This window comes from Clytia hemisphaerica, unplaced genomic scaffold (genome assembly GCF_902728285.1).
Source record: "Clytia hemisphaerica strain Z4C2 unplaced genomic scaffold, Clytia hemisphaerica genome assembly, whole genome shotgun sequence".
NCBI lineage: Eukaryota > Metazoa > Cnidaria > Hydrozoa > Leptothecata > Clytiidae > Clytia > Clytia hemisphaerica.
Window position 1 is genome coordinate 33,764 of NW_027103970.1, and position 20,882 is coordinate 54,645.

A 20,882-nucleotide genomic window follows, 5' to 3' on the forward strand; every position below is an offset into this window, starting at 1 on the left:
CTTGTATACAAGTTTGACACAGTGCCAATTTTGCGTGCCATGAATTTCTCCCTTTTACTCTTTTTTTGCAGATGATTTTGTTTTGATTGCGTCTACACGTTTTTTTTTTATATAAGGAACACGTTTATAAGGAACTCGATGCTGAAAATGGTCCAAAAAATAAGGAATTGTTTAGGAACTGCTCAGGCTGAGAATAGGAAAACAAGTTTTAAGGAACAGTAAGAGATGGCTATCCAAAATTAGCAGCTATGTAAATAAGGAACTCGATAAGGAACTTTGAGGCTTAAATTCTCTGTAAAAAAATAAGGAACTCCAGGCTCAGAGCAAAGTTAAGGTTCCTTATAAAAAAAAACGTGTATTCTATCTATCTTCAAAAGAAAAACAACAAATTTTTTTTCAAGTGCTAGTTTTTGTATTCTAAAAAAGGTAGCAAGTGACTAGATGTCTAATGCAGATAAAAAAAATTTTCTCGATCGCTGTTGCTATTATAGAGATCAATATTTTTTCACTCTTTCACGCTTTGATACTGAAATTTTAGAGATATTTTTGGATGCTGTAATATGGTAAGATTAGTTTTCTTTATTTTGTCTCGTTACATTCATGTTTGTTTATATACGATTTGTGATCCCTTTAATTTTCACCGAAATCTTGTATTTATGACAAGAATTGTACATTTTGAAGCAGACAAGTTTTTAATTTTGAGACCCTAATTAAAAAAAGGACTTTTCACATTGGGCCCTTCCAGAAAATGTTTTTATACATGGGGCGGAGGATATATTGGATATTTTACCCCGGGGGTAGTGAAAAATCTGCCTTGTTTTAGGAGTAAACTTGCTCTGATTAGGGGTGATTTTGAATATCAACAGATGCTTGTCCGGGGGGGGGGGGGGGGGTGAGATCCGTTATCTGGGGGTCAAAATTTACAATATCCGGGGGGTAAACTTTAAGTGTTATATCCTCTATCCCCCATATCCTTTAGAACCCATTTTTACAACTTTCGGTAGGAGATCATTCCAAAAGTTTGAAGACCTTTATAATGAAGAACAAAATATTATCTCTTATCAACCTCTTTGCCCCGCAGGGGCTTTTGTTGCTTCACGTAGCGGACCTGCTCGCCAGAAAAATATTCATATTCATGTTTCGTCCGATTCTGAGCGGGCCGCGCGCGGTTAAAAAATGTTCGCGCGCGATATCTCTTTTGCTGCTACTTGTATTGATTTCCTAGCTATGCACGGACAGAGAAGGTACTAGCTTCCCGTCTGCACTGCCAGTCCACACAGCTAAAAGCTTTCGCAAACAACAAACAGCGCACAAGATTTTATTTTTGCTTGGTTAATATCTTTTTAACGTATTTGCTCAACTGGATTTACTTGAGGGACATTGTTTGCTACTGAATGAATAACTATCAAACTACTGATATTAGATCAAACCTTATACAATTGTCAGAATGGACGATGGACATCTTCAATGACAGTTTGTTACACACACACACAGACAGAGTGTTATGCGCTGCTCTAACGAAACCCTGCTGATATTATAAAGGCATAGACAAAAGGGAAATTGACCGTTAATTCATATTGTTTACCTATATAGTGATTTCATTTTGAAGGAAATTAAATTGAAATTTTTGGTGCATGGTGGAAAGACAAAACCCAGAGTACCCTATAATTATATGGATATTGCGTGCTCCGAAAGTAATTTTTCAAAGAGTAAGCCTTGCGCCAAAACGTGCCAAAAACTGGTACCAACATCGAGTTTCTTACAAAAGGTTTAGTGAGTGAGACATGCCAATGAAAATATACTATGACTAACATGAACTGATTCATTCTCGTGGACATTTGAAGCACAGTGTTACAGCAAAAAAAAATGGTTGTGCATGGCATGGGAAGCAGCGAGCAGAAAAATGTAAACAGAAGCGGAAAAAAAGCCGAAAATGATGGATTATGGAGTATTTGATGCTATTTTGTGAATAATTCTTTACGCCAATATTGAAGCTTAAGCAAACTTTGAAAATGCTGTTTATGTCACTGTGTCAGAACGTACTTCGATATGTAATGTACGCCGAAGATTTTCAGCCTCATATTATGAACAGACTCGAACACTCTCTCTACTAATACCACCACGACACATTGTACCGTATTGATGTTGAACGCAGGAGTATACTTTGCTCAAATCAAAACTGAACAAACTTTTTGACTTTTTAGAACCAGACGTCCAATAAAATACAAACACAATCTTGTACCTACCTGTGAAGTGAAAAGTTTTTAACCATGTTGACGGTGGTTACAACAGGACACGGTATCTGAAAATTCCCCTGGCAATTTTGAGAGCAACTATCAAATTCATATCTTTAGTAACCATGAAGAAATTTTATTCTAACTGAAAACTTTTTGCAGAAACACGTATAAAGATTGTTAAAGTTTTTCAGATAATTTTCAGTAACCTTTGATACAAATAAATTATATCTACAGTATGCCACCAGTCCAAAGTTACTTACTTTTTAAATTTCAAATCAAATGACTGAAATTATATTCAATTTCATTTTCAAATTCACCTTTTAATCTGCATTATGTATATTCTTTATGAAAGGGAAGCACTTTCAGTTTCACAGTACACATTCTTATGTTTGGGTTTTCAAAAGGGATTTTTATTAGATTTTTATCTGGTGATTGAAGAAAATCAACTTTGATATCATTCTAGTTCTTAATATGTTGCGAAACCTGTAATGGTTTTAATTTAAGTCACTTTGCATCAGAAAGGGTAGATTAAACATGTTTTTTTTGGATTGACACTTTCGTTATGTATGGATCTTACTGAGAAAATTTTAACCGCATCGGCTCGTGCTTCTTAACTTTAAACAGCTCTAGTAACATTGAGCACTTTTTATGAAGACTCATTTCACCAATTTATAGTCTGATTATGATTCCCTTGCTCTCTTCATGACTAAGTTCCTCTGGGCTAATATCTGCTATCGGCGGGGCATTCATAGCGACAGCTACTTGCTAGTTTTAAATTAAGTAGATATACTGCTTTGCAAACTGAAAAATTAATATATATATATATTCTCTTCTTTCCACAGTACGGCTATTTCAATCATGCATTCGAAATGTTTATCACTCATAAATATGGTAAAACGGAATGGGCTATCATCAGGTACCAAAAACTTTTTTAGAATACGGATGTGTTTATAGTGTTCCAAACTCTGCCACCGCCGTCATTTCTTCCTGTCTACCGCTAATACACCTTTTCGACCATAGTGTCACATGGTCAGGTGCGTGCCACTTAATTATTTAATCATCCCCCTAAACTCGATCCAATCCTTTCTTGACACCTTTTTCTATTGTCTATAGAGTAGGACGGTTTTAGGGTTGTAAAGCGGACATAAAGGTTTCCGCACGGTAATTGGCGGCTACGGTCGAAAAGGTGTATTATGGCTGTAAACTCTTTTCTTCTGCTTTTACTATCCCTCTAACGGACGATAGCATTATGTCTTCGTGATAGCCCGAAACTGAAAAATCGCCATTTTGAGTGTCATATGAATTTCTTTTCTTTATATTTCGGACAGGGATATGGCAAGTGTATTTCACGATCATTTTGACGATGAGCTGAATTATGACGAGAATATGATCTATGAAATCATGGATGCTGCTTGTGATCACTTAGGTAAAAAGATAAGAGAGATTTGGGCTGGTTTCTTACCACCAAAGTCTAGTTTTAGCCTAAAGCTTTCTTACGATAGTCTATTTTCTTCTATCTGCCGAGAGTGCTCGATGATATCAGAGCGTTCGAATTAAAAGAAAGAGACTTTGATTTATTATTTAGAACTTTTAAGTTTCGTGCCGCCCGTCAATCATCAGCTAAAATCGATTTTAGCTGAAAGAATTTAGCTGATGATTGTCGTCCATACGGGCGGTACGAAACTTAAAAGTTCTAAATAATAAATCAAAGTCTCTTTCTTTTAATTTGAACAAAACTTTCCTTGTAATTAACTTTTATCAAGAAAAAGCACCTGCAGATAGTCCCATACACAACTCATAAAAAGTTACTTGGAGAAATAAACTCCGTAGACGCTTTTTGTTTCTCAACCGCATAGGTATAAGACCGATCGTATGAACAGTTTTAGAGGTTTGTGTGGTGTGTTTGGAGTATCAAAAGGCTGTCTCTTTTGGGATATTTCAGAGTGACTCTTATTTTGCTTGCGAATTGCAAATTGATGTGGAGTCTGGGGTGGAGTCTCTATCTATTGATTCCAATCTCGTACCCAGAGTCACTTTTTGATTTTACTGATGGACAAAAAACAGCCGTGAGCGCTATCAGAATCATAAAAAAACGAACTAAGGAACTGGGTTTGAGTTTGATGATTTAGATGTGCGATCGTATGATCTTAGAAGCGTTTTACGTGGTCTGTAGAGGTTGTTACAAAAAAAATGATCTAAAGAACTAGATTGGGCTTTTCTAGAAAAAACATTTTACCCCCACTGTTGAGGATATAGATTTTTCGTATCAAACCCCCTGGATATCCTACTTTATTAGTAAAGACCCCCTGGATATCCACTCTTAAAAATATGCTCAACCCCCTAAATACCCTCTCTTAAAAAGATGCTTACCCCTGGAAAAGACATTTTAGCCCCCCTGGATACCCGCTCCCTTATTACTATTTAACCCTAGATATCCGATATCCTCAACAGGAGGAGCACGGACTGTTTCTGGAAAAACCCATTTTTAGTTTGTATGATAATTCTTCTTTTATTTGTAAGATATCGATATACAAGATCTCCAAGAGGAGTTCGGTGAAATGTACTTCACGCATTGCTTACAATCAGAACATGGAAAGTTCTTGAAAAAACTCGGCGGAAACTTATTCGATTTCTTCTCCAATATTGATGGTTTACATGATTACCTGAATCGAAGCTATGCGGACGCCAAGATTCCCTCCTTTCGCGTGGAGCGGATTGGAGATTCGAAAATGACAGTGACTTATTTTAGTGATCGTGATGATTTGGAATCTATTATACCAGGTAAGGAGAACTTGGGAGAGTCTTTAAATTTCCTATTTCCCCTTGGAAAAAATTGACGTTTTTTGTTTGTTTTTTTACCCTTGGGGTATGACTGCAAAAATTCCAAAATTCGCGAATTGACCGTTGACAACATTATGGGTAAAGGGACCCAATGACCTTACAGTTTTGGGAAAGTCTTTTTAGAGGGTTCCAATTTGAAGGAAATTTAAACTAATTCGAATTATCAAAAGATTTCAGTGATAGTTAGAATAAGAGAGAAGAGACTGTGAAAGATATTTCTACTTTACTGCAAAGGATTTCTTTATTCATTTCCAGGTATCATTCGTAAAGCAGCTAAAATGCTTTTCAATCTGGACGTAGAAACCACCCGCGAGATGATGCCATATAAAACCATCATGGTTTACACTAGCTCACCAGAAACCGCTATTCTCATGTTCCCAAAAGAACCACTTTATCCAAGAACAATCATCCCAAAAGCAAACGAACCTAAAGTCTCACCAATAGAATTCGCTAAAATTTGCCCATTTCATATTGTGTTTGATGACCAAATGCGTTTTGTGGAGCTCGGCGCCGCACTTAGCCGCATTTTGAACGTCTACTCAAACAAAGGCGAACGAGTGACTAATTATTTCACAATCACTAGACCACAAGTGGAATTTGATTTCGATATGATTAAACTTCGATTGAACAATTCATTTGTTTTGACCACCATAACGAGGACGGATGAACCAAGAGCTAATAAACCACGATCGAATTTGAGACTCAAAGGACAAATGATTCTGCTTGAAAAGGTTTTTTCCCACACTGTGCTTTATATAAACCCTCTCAATTCCAGCTAAGCAAAAGTTTTTGATCGAAGTTTTTTTTTAAGCTGGCCTGATATAACCTTAATGGCCTAACTTTTTAGAGTAAAATAAGCTATGATCTTTTTAAAGCCCTGATTTTGGAAAATTTAAACCCCCATTTTTTAAATTTTGATTTAATTATTCTACCTTTGGAGAGACTTCGTCAAGTAATTCCTCAAGATTTAAATTTTTTATAAAAATCCTGAATTACTCAGGATGAGCTGGAGTTTTTACAAGATACTTCACTAATTGGTCATTTAAAGTGATAGAGATGACGCGTTCTTTAGAAAAAGTAATAAGATTCTTTTATTACATCTTTACGACCAACCAAATCAAATAGGAGTTTGTAAAAAGTCCAGCTTGTCCCAATTACTCGAGTGATTACTCTTTCATAATTTTTGTAACTGTAAGGAAACTTAAAATCCCTAACTGTCCATGTAAATAACCAGCACCCATGTTTCCGTTAGTCCTCCACTCTACAATCAGTGACTAAATATGTGGCAATTTCTTGAAAAATCCCTTCCCCCCCTAATATCAGTGTTGATGTGAGCTTTTTGTAAGCATGGTGGCAGCGTTTCTACCCATCCACGTTGATACTGGGGGGGGGGAGGGAGTTCTTGCCACAATATTTAATCACAGATTGTAGTGTCCTAAAAACTGACACGAAACCACAATATTTGATAATTAATATGAACCTCTATTTCTCTTGCTTTCCCTGTAGAAAAAAATGATGTTATTCTTATGTTCACCTAATGTGACCTGCATTGAGGATATGACCAATAAGGGTCTGTGTTTGAGTGACATCCCAATACATGATGCAACGCGAGATTTGGTTTTGTTGTCCGAAAACATACAAAAAGAATTGAAGTTGACTCAACAACTCGGTAAGGCTTCTGTTGATCATCTTTCACGCAAGATGACAGGCAGTATAAACCATCCCACATTGGGCTATTCCAGAAATAGTATGTACCCCCTATGTTAAGGAGGTGTGACGTCCAGGGCCAAAAATCCAGCGTGGTCTGTTTTTTGAATGATAAAATCCAAGGCGGTCAGTAAAATCGGGTTGAAAATCCAGAGTGGTCAGTATAACGAGGTCGAAAATCCAGGGTGTTATCAAATACAAAGAGAGGCCAGTCGTCAGTAAGAAAATTCTTGTTTTCCTTTAGGTATTGTTAGTGACCACTTGAAGAAAATTCATTCAGAATTACACGAAGAATCCGAACTTTACAACCGTTTATTGTACGCTGTACTTCCCAACTCAATCGCAAAGGTGCGTATATAGATATACGTCCATCTCACGCCGGGGGGGGGGAGGGGGGGACACTGACCTTGACAGCCAACGGGGACGTGCCGCTGAAGTTTGAAAAATGGACCCTGTCAGAAAGAAATTTCAAAAAATTTTCTACTACCCACCCTGAAAAGTGGATAAAATAAATTAAGTAGACGAAAAATTGAAAAAATTTCTAATTTCCATCCTGAAAATGATCAAAAATTACCAAAAGTCGACCCTGTCAGAAAATACATCTTGAAAATTAGTAGGTTTTGAACATTGTCAGATATCTTCAGAGCCTAAAAAAGGGAACCTAACCAGTGGCACACGTCCCCGTACCCAATGTTGCCTAAGTGCTCAATCTCACGCTCATAACATTCATGTACCGTTAGATGGATGGCAAAATAACGTTTTGTGCCAGGATGCGAGCCAGGATGCCAAGATTGGCCATTCCATTTTATATCCATACAGAGGGGTGGACGAAATTTTCAGAGGTAGCCCAAGAGGAATTTCCAGGAAGGGTCTAAACGAGTATTTTTTCATTTTTCCAGGGGTTAAAAATTAGAACTTTTTCCAAGGGCTTCTTTTGCAAATTTTGCCGTTTTCCAGGGAGTATCCATACATTTCTGAGAATTTTTTTTTTAACTTGAAAAGGTTCGTCACCATCCTGTATGTAAATTTAATTATCTTGCTTCCTTCCCCACTCACAATAAGAATACTTAATTCAAGACTTAAACTTTTCATTGCGGTTGCAAAGCTTACTTAATTTTCCATTCTATTTTTTTCAGAATCTTGGTGAAGGCAACTCAGTGCGTCCAGAGAAATTTGAATGCGTTACTCTGATGTTTAGTGGTATAGTCGACTTCTCTTCATTTTGTCAAAATTACGATGCTAAACTGATCGTGGACATGTTGAATGATTTGTACATTCGGTTTGATGATTTGATACGTATGATGAATTGTAACGGAGACGAGTGGGTTTATAAGGTACGTCATCCTCCATAATATAAGTGGAGTTTCCATAACTCGAACACGCTTTTTTGTTCGAGTTAGGAAGTAAGGTTTACAAGGCATCTGTAACTGAAGGGACTATAAAACTTGTTCAAGTTAAGGAGACATTTAGAGTTATAAGGTACGTCATTGTTCATAATATCCAAATAAAGTACAGCTGAGTCTCGCTAATTCGAACTCGAATTACAGAGAGATTCAAATTCAAAAAAGTATTTTAAGAGAGTTTCTCTTTTAGTAGAGGGCCAAACCTTAGGATCCGCGACAACTTTTTTAGGACGCAACCACATGAATTCCATTCGAAAGTTGGATGTATTTGAAGACATTTTCGCGAGGGGGGTCCGCTGCTAAAGCCTGGCAAAATTTTTCAGGGCCCGAATTGGGAAATTGGCCCCGTAAAAAATTGACGTTAAGGGCGATGTTCGAAAAACACGGCTTATGATATATCGTTAGAACGGGAATCTTTCGCTGATCAAGAATCAATTCACAACTATGGCCTGAAAATGAACGTATCTCGAGCTATGACTCTATTTGTGAGGATAGGTAAATTATCTGCTTGAAAAGAATTGACGTCAAAAATACTCTAAGAACTTTTCTCATCTTTAAACCAACCAATTATATTTTCTTCAATTATATTACTTCAAAGAAAAAAATAACAAAACTCGTTAGCAATTTATAAATTGAACTTGTAAATTTTAATTTTCAGCATCAGAATGGTCATCGCCCGACTCAGATTCATTTTCTTCGTCAAAATAATCATCCTCTTCTTCATCACTACTTTCTTGTTCTTCTTTTTCTTCGACCACTTTGCTTTCTTCCTTATTGCCTTCTTCTACAGACATTCTCAGCTTCGTTGGAAGAGCAGGCTCATGACTTGTTTTTGGACGGCATACGCCGTTTATTATAGTGTAGCCGTTATCCAGAGGGGTCCCCGTTTCTGAAGGGTTTGCAAATGATTCTAGGTTTTTTATTTGATACAAGACTCTTGTCGTTCGAAGGTCATTCGAGGACTTTTCAGGTCCGATTCTCGCAAGTGTTTTTTTGTTCTTAAGTTTTGTTTTCCTCCAAATGTTCTTTCTCATTTCCTTTAAAGTGTTGCTTTTCTTGTCATTGTATATAAACTTGATGACAAATTTTTCAAGTGAATCAGGTGTTGCTTTTTGCAAGTGGTTTATTGCTTCGATACATCCATCGACTCTTTTCCAAACTGCTTTTTTCCCTACAAAAAAATAAATTATTACAAAAATCGAAATTTCTATGCACTATTCAACCTATTACCTTTTACTCGCAATTTCGGCTTTGAAACTTATTTTGACCATGCCTATCATAAACGACAAAACATTCTATACTTACCTTTTCCGAAAAAGCTCGAAATTGAATCACAACCAGTCATCACATGAAATCGAATTATCACTTTTGACATTTCAGGAGTAGCTAAGCATTTTGCATCGAAGATTGCTTTCTTCCGTTTGATTCCAAGGGTACCTGGCAAGATGTTCGATACATAAGAGCTTGCAACAATAACGTCTGTGTCCTCTGCATCGATTACCACCGTTGTATCAGAAGAAGATTTGCGAATTTGAGAATAGATGAAAAACATTATAACATCCGCTTCCACGCGCGTACATTCGAAATCTGGAGTTCGTGTCTGTAAACCAAGAAAAATAAAAAACTTTCATTTTTAACTTTTTTAAACACACACACACGCTCTCTTTCTCCCTCTGTCTTTCCCTCTCTAACAATAATTTCTTAACTACACTTACCTCGCCATCTTTTGTAATTTCACAGCATTCGCTTCTTGTGCTGTAAAAGAACCTTTTTTCAGTATTGATCAGCTGCTCTTTGAATTGAGATTTGATAAATTGTCTTGTTCGCCTTGTTTTTGAAAAATTTCTGGAGCTCATTTTTCAGAGGAAGGTTCTTCGAAGCCGAGATGAAAACATTTGGTGCTTCTCCTCCTATGAAATTTTTCCTTTTATCATGCTCTCCATCTTTGGTATTGATGATATCTGAGCCATAATAATCGTTCACGCAAATTATTGTTCTGGCGTTCGGATGTCGCAAATTGATTAAGTTAAAGATTCTTTTCGCGTAGTCAGACCTAGAAAAAGAAACCTAAGGTGAAACTGGGTGAAACAGATTGCTTGGAAGGAGATTAAACGAGATTCCTGATTCAAGTTGACGTCACCTGAACATGCAAAAGATATTTAGAAGCATTAAAATCTGATTTTTAGGCAATGATCTAGAAAGACCACAATACTGAGACATCAATTTGATAAGGTTTTAGTTCATCCAAGTTTCTTCCGTTAATTGAAGGAGAATTAACATACCAACATTTTCCATAAAGGATTTTAGATTTTCCGGGAATTTGATTTCTTTGTCGATACCAAGATTGATCAAAATCCGAGCAAGTGATTCGTAGATTAATTTGTAGAGACGCTGTGCTCGGTTGTAGTGTTTTCCTTTCAATGCCTGCTCTGCTGATCCCTCTGCTATAAGTCCAGCATTGACAACCAAATCAGATATTTCCGATCCATTGATTCTCTTGAAAATTGCACTAATGAAGGACATTTGCGTGTGAAACGGGGCCAGAACAGGAATGACCTTTTCGAACATCTCACTGTTTTCGTATTTCAATTCCATCATGTGGGTGTAAACGGGTTGGTCGCCAACAAATTGAATGAACGGCATACGTTTATAAGAGGCCGCATCGGCAGCCTTCTTCATTAATGTGTAAACAACAGATTTAGAAGGTGACTTGGGTAGGCTAACATGGTAGTATGGTTTAGACTTGGTTTCAATCGGAGATATTGAGCTCATGAATCCTGTGAAGGCACCAATATCAGGCACTTCTTTTTCTGACTCGTCGATGCGCACTAAAAGGAAGAGCAAAAATAAGTCCGATATTTCAAAAAATCGAATCCGAATACTTATGGAATAGATTATTTTATTTCTCTCGGCATCAATGCTTTTGAAACGTGAAATATCAGCAATAGTACTTACAAGCAGCATGAATAAACATCTTTTTCCTTATTGAGTCAGAACTTGACAGCGCTGTGATGTCGACTGCGTTTATTGGCAATGGTGCCCCTCTAGAACTTGTAGAATATTTAAGGATTTTGTGTTGCTCTCTTGTGAAGTTTTTCAAACGTGTTACGTCATGAACGTGTACAGACTGTTCAGTATCTTTGCTGAGATTCGATTTGATATAAGATTCGGGCTGGATGAACATCATATTCGTGCGGTGTGATGTCTCTGCACCAGTAAGTCCATCGTCTTTAAAGTCATCGTTGTCTATGATTGCTGTACCTGTAAATAAAAAACCAAAATATGAGCTATTTCCGATGTTAATAAAGTTAATTTTGAAATCCAAACTTTGGATGTTGCGAGTCAATTAATATTAAATTTAAAAAAAAATCTAGAATTTTTAATTAACCTGCTTTTCCTTCCGCAAGTTCACTTGGGCAAACTGGATTGTTTTCGAGGTCTGAGGCAGCCCAACAGTCATGAAGTTTCATCACATCTTTGTAGGAGATCCCGATTCCAGCATCTGACATTAGTTCAATAATCTCTTTACTTCTAGTTAAACCATGGACGGTCACTGACATCATTATTGGGAGTCGAGTTCGGTTACCAGTTAAAATGAACTCAATGCACTCTTTTATGTACTCGACCTACAAATAAGTATAACATAAAAAGTGGGATTTTAGAACTTACGACCATAAGGTTTTGTTGAGCAGTTCTTTAGTTGAAGCACAACGTCCATATAACGTTAAAACAACTTTGTGTGCCAGCTGGGAAGGCATCAATTGTATTACCTTCGTGTCATTAACTCTTTCTTTGTTTCTAATGAGGATATCCAAAAACTGTTTTAAAGCGGTTTCATCGTTTTTCGTTTCTGTCAGCGTTTCCACTGTTGGTGGCCAAGTCCGTGAATTTGTTGAATCAAAGTCTTTATTGATCCTATCTGCAGTTGCTTTAAACAATTCAGCGTTTGAAATACCCCATAAATTTATCAACGACTCGACACAGATGCCAGAATTTTCCAAACTGAAAACTATCATGCTTTGATTGGATTTGTACCTACAAAATGAAAAGTGTTTTGAGACTTTTCTCTGATGTTCAGTATGAGTGTTGTACTTGTTGACTTGTTCACCCTATTCGTTCAGTGTAAAGTCATTTACTTGGATAAACTTGTGACCCCCCCCCCTCCTTATATAAGAAAAACTCGTACCTCTTTTGTATTACGACACGGTCTCCAAATTTACTAACCAAACAATCTTTCACAAAGGTTGTTCTTGTCTCTCCTAAGATACCAAATCCTTCCCTAATTTGCTCATATTCTTCTTTCAAACTTTTAAGAGTGCGCATTTCTCCTTCCTGGAACAGACTTCTCTCAACCGATTCTAAAAACATTTTCCTGGCAGCTGAATACGCTTCTTCTTCTTCGTCAACTTGAGAAACTGCCTCATAGGTTCGAGTATTTATGCGATAGCAAGTTGAATGATAGCGAATATTATTTGGTATTTCTTTCTCTGATCCTAGAGACTCTACAAGCCTTCTCAATCTTGCGCGCCTTGTCGTATCCTGAGAAAAAAAAATACTAAAGAAATACTGGATCAGAGATTATACTGATAATTAGGATTGGTCGGTATTTTTCCAAATCTTAAGTTTCATCACAGGGATGCTTGAGAATCTGTTGATCTATTATTACTATACTTAATTGCTGAATTGTAACAAGAACATTTCATAACTTTATCGTATGTAATAACCGCTTTTACCATCCAGTCCAATACAATTTTTAAATCGGTCCCACATTTCGGGCGTGTCCATCAGTTGTAAAACCCTTTTATGCTTGGGATCATGACCTGTAAACGAAAAATATTTTACAAAGTTTTTGCGAATCTCAACAAATATGCCTCCCTTACTTAAGATTCATAAGCCGGGAGATGTTTTAGAGTATTTATCCATCATAGTTCTCGTATAATAATGCAAAAACACTTACCTTTGCCACACCAAATACACACATCTGATCTATGGATTACGCCAATACTCTTTCTTGTGTCTCGTGGTTCACAGTTGTATTTCTTTATTCTTCTACGACTAACTGGTGGTGGCTCTTCATTTTGTTTATTTTGCAAGTTTTCTAGTCTGCGGCTTGCTTTTTCAAACGACTTTCTGTTCATCAAAGACAACTTGCAGTTTTTATGCCAAAACACACCTATCGCACCGCTTTCCCAATTTATTTTGTCGTGAACCTCGCTATACTCACTCTCAACATCTTGCCAGAGTTTTGCAGTCTCTTCAAAAGATTTCCACGTTTCTTCTGAAGGGTTTTTTTGTTTCTCAGTGCACAATTCATTGCATATTACACAAAGATGAACGTCAGCGTCTTTCGGAACACCGTCCATCTCATAGAAAATGATTTCACCAAATAAATGAGAGCTTTTGATCAGAAAACTTCTTGAGCTTTGAGAATCGATGCAGACGTTTAAAAGAAGCAATGCCATTGCAATACAATGCATGGGCTTCTTTTCTTTAGAAATCAAAAGCAATAGCAAGCTCTGTCTTTTGAGTAAAGCTACCTTATCTGGGCGAGAGACAATTAAGAATTTCTCTGTTTTGACGTCAATTCTTTTCAAGCAGATAATTTACCTATCCTCACAAATAGAGTCATAGCTCGAGATACGTTCATTTTCAGGCAATAGTTGTGAATTGATTCTTGATCAGCGAAAGATTCCCATTCCAACGATATATAATAAGCCGTGTTTTTCGAACATCGCCCTTAACGTCAATTTTTTACGGGGCCAATTTCCCAATTTGGGCCCTGAAAAATTTTGCCAGGCTTTAGCAGCGGACCCCCCTCGCGAAAATGTCTTCAAATACATCCAACTTTCGAATGGAATTCATGTGGTTGCGTCCTAAAAAAGTTGTCGCGGATCCTAAGGTTTGGCCCTCTACTATTTGGCGGAAACTTGAAACAAAGATTCGAACAATAGTCGATGTACGGCTCCATATTATCGTTGCTCGCCTAAACAGACGACGGTATTTTGGTGTTTTTACCGTCGTCGAGTAAAGTGGACGCTGATTTTGGCGACATATTAATTTTTTTTTATACCGTCTCTTTAGATTTTCTCGAATACATAAACTCGCTTTTATCAAATAATGGAGAGTATTGAATGGGCATTCCCAGAAAAATGTTTTACCCCACTGTTGAGGATATTGATTTTTTGAAATATCGAGCCCCCCTGGATATCCTTCTTTATTAGTAAAGATATCCACTCTTAAAAAGATTCTTACCCCTAGATATCGTTAATTTTAGTTGAAAAGACACTTTACCCCCTGGATATCCGCTCTCTTGTAGATATTAACCCCCTGGATATCCAATATCCTCAACAGGGGGCACGGACTATTTCTGGAAAACCCCAATTAGAGAGCGTTTAATGCACATCTTCAATTCCAGGTTGAAACAATCGGAGACAAATACATGACAGCAAGTGGTGTACCTGATCGTACCATCAACAATCCAACCATCATGTGTAGTTTAGCTTTGGATATGCATGATGCATCACAAGAGGTCACAATGGATGGTAAACCTGTTGAGGTAGGTGGCTCCCGGCTACACGTTTTTTTTATACGAACATCCAAAATGCCTTCTCATGCTCTGAATTTTTCGAGTTTTGAACCTAAAATTGTTCTTATTTTTACCATTTTGTGATTTTATCTATTTTTATAAGAAAACGGTCGTCCACAAAGACTTAAAAATGTTCTTAACTTGTTCTCAACATTTTGCCCATCGAAGCCTTTTGTTTTTATAAAAATGTGTTGGCCAGCATTTCTTTGACTTCACTTGTTTTGTGATGCGAATCGCTCTCGATTTAATGACAAAAGTTAAATGAAATATAGCGATCGCACTGTAAAAACAAATGTTCTGGGATGCGCGCAGTTTATTTCCTAACTGGTTTCAATCTTCACTATCTAAGATTATATGAACGTAAGATGGTCGTTAAAACAACGTTGTGTGTAAACTTGGTTCTCTGAATTTGTTTCTTGGGTGTGAATGTGAAAATGAAAATTTTGCCTTTTAGGTTGTTACTGAAGAAAGGAAGTTAATTAAAATGCGATAATTTATTTCTTGATTTGTCCAGAGAAATATTCAGAAAGACTTTAAATTTTTCCCTATCTGTGTGTAAAAGTTGGTCCAGGGTTTAGTTATTGGTCTAAATGTTCTTAACATGTTCTTATTTTGACCATTTTGAGAATATTCTTTACCATTTTTCTAAGAAGTAAGGTGTTTTTGAGTCCGAAGGCTATAGAATGTTCTTAACTTATACTTAACATTTTGGACAGCGAAGACTTATGTTCTTATATAATTGTTTTTATAAAAACGTCTAGTTTTTTAATCCGTGTGATTTTTAATTATTCGTATCGTTTTATTTTTACCATCAGGTGACGTTCGGTATACATTCTGGTGAAGTAGTTGCTGGAGTTATCGGTAAAAAGATGCCACGATATTGTCTGTTTGGTAATTCTGTCAACCTTGCAAGTCGTACTGAAACGACTGGCCTTCCTGGCAAAATCAACGTCACAGAATACACGTACAAGTTAGTGTTGTTCGATCTAAATATTTTTCTGTCACAGACTTTACAATTTCTTTTTGTCAATACAAAGTTCCGTGAATCTTTTTCATCATATAAAATCTAACTCCCTAATTAAAGTTCTTCCGTAAATGATTAAAGGGTAAAACAACAAATTGAAAGGATAAATAATAAGTAATTTCTATCTTCAATTCTACCGGGTGCACCAAAAAAAAGTATACAGATTTGTCGAGATATTGTGAGCTTCAGAATTTAAATTTTTTGTTTATTCTTTTTTTAATCGTATTGAGGATGCTCTAACTTGAATTTTGAGCAATATCTACCTTTTCCAACCTAATGTATGATTATTATCTGTTCGAGGTACAACATTTGGTAAAATAAATGGGTGAATCAACGATATTACAGTATGGTCTCCATAATTTGAAATCCCAAAGGCAACGCAAATCTGTTCGAGGAAATTCTCGAGTTATCGAGACTAGTTTGTAATAGCAGTGCCGTAGCAACTGGGGGGGGGGGCAAGGGGGGGGCTATGCCCCCTCAATAATTTTTTCAAAAATGGTTATTTTGCAAAATGCAAAGTTTTTCTTTTTTAATTTGTCATAATTGTCTTTTATGTGCATGTTTTGAGTGTATTTTTAAGCAATCTAGAGCTCAAATTTTCAAAATTTTACCCCTCGGGCCAAACCATGGTTGGCCCTCGCGGTGTCACTAAACTTCAGCCCCCCCAATATGAAAATGCTTCCTACGGCACTGAATAAGGCCTTGTTAACTGAAGGGACAAGCAAATTTGCTCGAGTTATAGGGACATTCGAGTTATGGGGAGTCGTATTCTGTTCTCAATAGGTTGATCAATTTTGAGGACAAGAACAACCCAGATTATGAAAAGATAAAGAATTTCTCTTTCAAAAAACGTGAGCCAATCAAAATGAAAGGCAAAACAGAACCGATGTTGACTTTCACACTAAGTAGACGAACACCGAGGTTAGTGAGACTTTTACTCTTTGGTTATAAAGGTACTTTACTTGCGATAAATTCTCTCCAATTTTGCGGATTCAGGTGGCAACCATGATATTGAGTCCCAATAGAAATTCGGAAAGGCCTTATCCACGAAATTTAGTTCCCGCGAAATTTTAAAGTTGAGCGAATGAGCTCAACCCATTTGAGAGATTCTAACTCTACTCTAACTGTTTATTAGGACAGTCGTCAAACTTGACCGGGAAAATAAGTTGTTCTGAGCTTGCGACATCATTAAACGAATCTCCTACCATTTTCTTACATAGCATTTTAAAACAAAAAAAGATCGCCCATTTTCCCTTCTGCGCCGCACAAACACAAATTTTGAGGAATCTTTTTGTTTGGTCTGCTTTGTCATTATAGAGGCGACCCTGCTCCTTTCTGTATCACAAAAACGAATATTTTCCATAGAAAGTAAACTGTACTTAAAATATGTGTTTCAGCAATGCACTGAGTCTCTTTGAATTCGGGTTGAATCACGCATCCATGATGGAAAATAAGTGACATCATCTTTTATCCAAAGAAACACTGTTAGCCCCTTGGAGACTCTAAATCCAATGTATCCACATCCATCAGATCTTTAATTTCGTACTTGAATCTTCCATAGAGCACATCATCATATGGGTACACGGAATGGATCGACTGACGTCTTATCTGCTTCACCACACAACAGTAATTTCTTCTCATTATATCGGAAACCTCAACACGCAAATCATGAATATCACGGTGGCTCACATCGTCACCACGGTCATTCGTCACGCAGAAAAAGAATTTTGGGAAAATTCTCTGCTTCTAGTAAGTTTTGACAGATTTATCTTTTTTATATATAATTTTATAAACTGCGTTTTGAAACCCTGGGGGTAATAGATTTTCCGGACGAATGGTTGGTATCCCCCTATTTTGGAAAATCGGAAGGTTTGGGGTCAAAACTCGGGGAAGAAGTCAAAAATTTGGGAATTTTCGGAACCTTATCTGGATAGGCAAAAGTAGGGATTTTTTCGGGCGGGATTTAAAGCACCGATGAAGGGTGAAAAAAAGGTTTAAGCAAAAATATGAAAATCAATAAGGTGAATTAAACTTTACATGGCCAAAACTAAATCTTTCCCAGCAACGCGAAGTTGCTCCGAGTTTCGTAAAATTGACTCAATTTTTTTCTCAAAAGATTACATTATAAGAAGACTAAATTTCTCTTAAAAAATCGTTCTCTATATTTTTCTACTTTTTCCTGAATTAAATAACAAAGTTATTCAATAAGCGAGTGGTTCTTTTTATTTTGCCAATATCATGACACTTGGATTTGTGAAGTCAACCATCTCAGCGACACATCCTTTCCCGTGCGTAGATTCTATATTCCATCTTTTATCATTACTTAGGTGGTAGTTTGATTGGATCAACAAATTCACGAAGTCGTTGTAGTTCATGGTATTCAAGCTTCACAGGTGGTCCAATGAGCTCGTTACAAGGGGGAAGTGTCAATAATGATGAAATGTCAATATGTGCTTCCCTCCGAAACACAGGTATTATTTAAAGTCCGCAAAGAATTTAAATGTTTTTAACTTCTTTTTGGTATTTTGGCCAATCGAAGCCTTATATGTTCTTATATAGTTGGTTCTTGTGAAAACGGCATAAGCTGTATAATTATAACGTATTTAAAGTATCAAATACACAGTGAGAAGTACCGTGTAATGGACCATATATAGGGGGTGGCCGAAAATTTCCAGGAGGTAATTCGAGTGGAATTTCCAGGGGTCGAAAGGAGTATTTTTTTATTTTTTCCAGGGTGTAAAAAATTATTCTAAAATTTCCAGGGGTAAAAGACTGATTTTAGTTCATCCATTGTCACTTTAAGGTATAAAAAGAAATCTTCCGAGGCTTTTTTTTGAAAAGTATGCCATTTCCCAGGGGTATTACGTCCAAACCCCCTCCCACATTGTATGGAAAATTAATGAAATGGCCCAATATGCTCTACTTTCAAAGTGCTTGTGGGATGTCAAAGGTAAGGCTCTATTTCATCATTATTTTAATTTTCAGATTTGTTTCGACTTCAAGAAAAAGACCAGCTTAAAGAAGATGACAATGAGACGGAGTATGATATCGACATCGAAAAAGATTCACGTAGAGAAAGCGTGGCCGAACAATTACTGAAAGTTCAGCGTGAAATCGATAATTCCTTACGTATACAACAACGTTAACGTAAGAATTCTCACGTAAAGTTTTATTTTTTATACAATAATATCTACATTGGAAAGATTCACGTAGAGAAAGTGTCGCCGAACAAATAAATCCTTACGTATTCAACAACGTTAACGTAAGAATTCCCACTTGAAGTTTTTATCTTTTTTACAATAATAACGACATCGAAAAGATTCACGTAGAGAAAGCGTGGCCGAACAATTACTCAAAGTTCAACGTGAATTGGATAACTCCTTACGTATACAACAACGTTGACGTAAGAATTTCCACGTAACATTTTTTTATCTTTTTTACAATAATAACGACATTGGAAAGATTCATGTAGAGAAAGTGTCGCCGAACAAATAAATCCTTACGTATCAAACAACGTTAACGTAAGAATTCCCACTTGAAGTTTTTATCTTTTTTACAATAATAACGACATCGAAAACATTCACGTAGAGAAAGCGTGGCCGAACAATTACTCAAAGTTCAACGTGAATTGGATAACTCCTTACGTGTACAACAACGTTAACGTAAGAATTCCCACTTGAAGTTTTTATCTTTCATACATATATAACATCGAAATTGGAAAATATTTACGTTGAGAGTGGTACCAAGTACTTACTAAAAGTTCAACAACGCTAACGTTAGAATTTCTACGTGAAAACTTTTTACAAGTATGACATTGGAAAGATTCACGTACAAAAAACGTATAGCTGAAACATAACTAAGCAAGTGAAGGGTACGAGTATGTGCCGCCACTGAGGGTACCTTTGTGGATCCTGGAAGTCTCTGTAAGGGTTTGGAAAATCAGATAGTTGAATCTCAGTAACTAAGGATTTGAAAAGAGGAAAATCTTTACCCTTAGAACAATCGAAATTTGATAAAATCAGTCCCATTAAGGGTCGTGAAGTTCACCAAAGCTTACAGCCTTAGTAACGCCTCCCGCCACCGTGCATTTTTTTGCAAACCTGAATGAATGAATGAAATGAAATGAAAAAAAATTAAATGTGCTCAAGCATCTATTAGGTGCAAACTGAACAAGAAGAATTAATTTATCACGTATGTGTGCAATAATTTGTGCGAACTTTACTTCATAAAACCCTTTTTTCTACGTGATAATTCTATCGACCTAATGCAAAGGTCTAAATAAATAAAGCGAAAGTTGCTAATGATTGTGACATTTATTCATCTAGTCAAAACTTGTTAACCGTGTTATTTTTGGACCTATCCGTTCGTCCGTCCGTCCGTCTGTTACCAGCTTTTCTTGAGATTGGCTCGTTAGTTTTTTCTGTCTTTTGGCACAATGATGCAAAATGGTAATGCCCAAAATGTGACGGAGCCCGATTTTCGAAAAAAAATCATTTCCGGCCGAAAATGCCGGAAATATGCCGGAAAAGCTGGTTTTTGGCATTTTCTAGAGATTTTATCATTAGTTTTTTCAGATTTTTGTTTAAAAATGCGTATTAACAATGCCCAAAACATGACCTAGTCCGATTTTTGAGAAAAAAAATTTTCCGGTGGAAAATGCCTGAAATATAGCCGTTTTTCTAGATTTTCATTGACTTTTTCCTTATAATTGGTTGTTTTTTCATTCAAAAACATTATTAATAGCAATGCCCACCATCAAGCATGTTTCAATTTTCAATAAAGTTGACTTTTGAAGCCGGAACTATTTCGAAAATCGCCGGAACAACCTATTTTCGCCGGAAAGACAGTATTTCTTGAATTTTTCGAGCTGTACTTTATATTCTATTATGAAATTTTGCACACTGATGCAAATGACAATACCTAAAATGTGACGGAGCCGATTTTCGAAAAACATTTTTTTCCGGCCGAAAATGCCGGAAATATCCCGGAAAAACTCTTTTTTTTGGCATTTTCTCGAGATTTTATGACTAGTTTTTTCTGATTTTTTGCTCAAAGATGCGTATTAACAATGCCCAAAACATGGT

General features: G+C 36.6%; 2 protein-coding genes and 1 long non-coding RNA gene across 3 annotated transcripts; 1 reads left to right on the forward strand and 2 right to left on the reverse strand.

The window, feature by feature from the left end:
- The first annotated feature begins 396 nt into the window (after positions 1-396).
- Positions 397-20,423, forward strand: LOC136810573 (guanylate cyclase soluble subunit beta-1-like). The gene is made up of 14 exons (XM_067067134.1): positions 397-563; positions 3,080-3,153; positions 3,566-3,663; positions 4,758-5,018; positions 5,334-5,809; positions 6,585-6,747; positions 7,030-7,133; positions 7,922-8,119; positions 14,604-14,744; positions 15,590-15,744; positions 16,582-16,719; positions 17,360-17,547; positions 18,126-18,269; positions 18,784-20,423. Exons 1-14 carry the CDS (start codon positions 561-563, stop codon positions 18,942-18,944), a joined length of 2,304 nt encoding a protein of 767 aa, XP_066923235.1. The 5' UTR covers positions 397-560; the 3' UTR covers positions 18,945-20,423.
- On the reverse strand, positions 8,742-9,566 carry LOC136810574 (uncharacterized). The gene is made up of 2 exons (XR_010847131.1): positions 9,494-9,566; positions 8,742-9,359 (listed from the first exon to the last, which is right to left on the reverse strand). It is a non-coding gene; the product is annotated as an uncharacterized lncRNA (long non-coding RNA).
- LOC136810588 (uncharacterized) lies at positions 10,210-12,935 on the reverse strand. Its single transcript, XM_067067148.1, has 6 exons — positions 12,375-12,935; positions 11,959-12,223; positions 11,577-11,814; positions 11,144-11,449; positions 10,471-11,016; positions 10,210-10,328 (listed from the first exon to the last, which is right to left on the reverse strand). The coding sequence occupies exons 1-6, from the start codon at positions 12,554-12,556 to the stop codon at positions 10,210-10,212; spliced, it is 1,656 nt and encodes a 551-aa protein (XP_066923249.1). The 5' UTR covers positions 12,557-12,935.
- Positions 20,424-20,882: the final 459 nt, after the last annotated feature.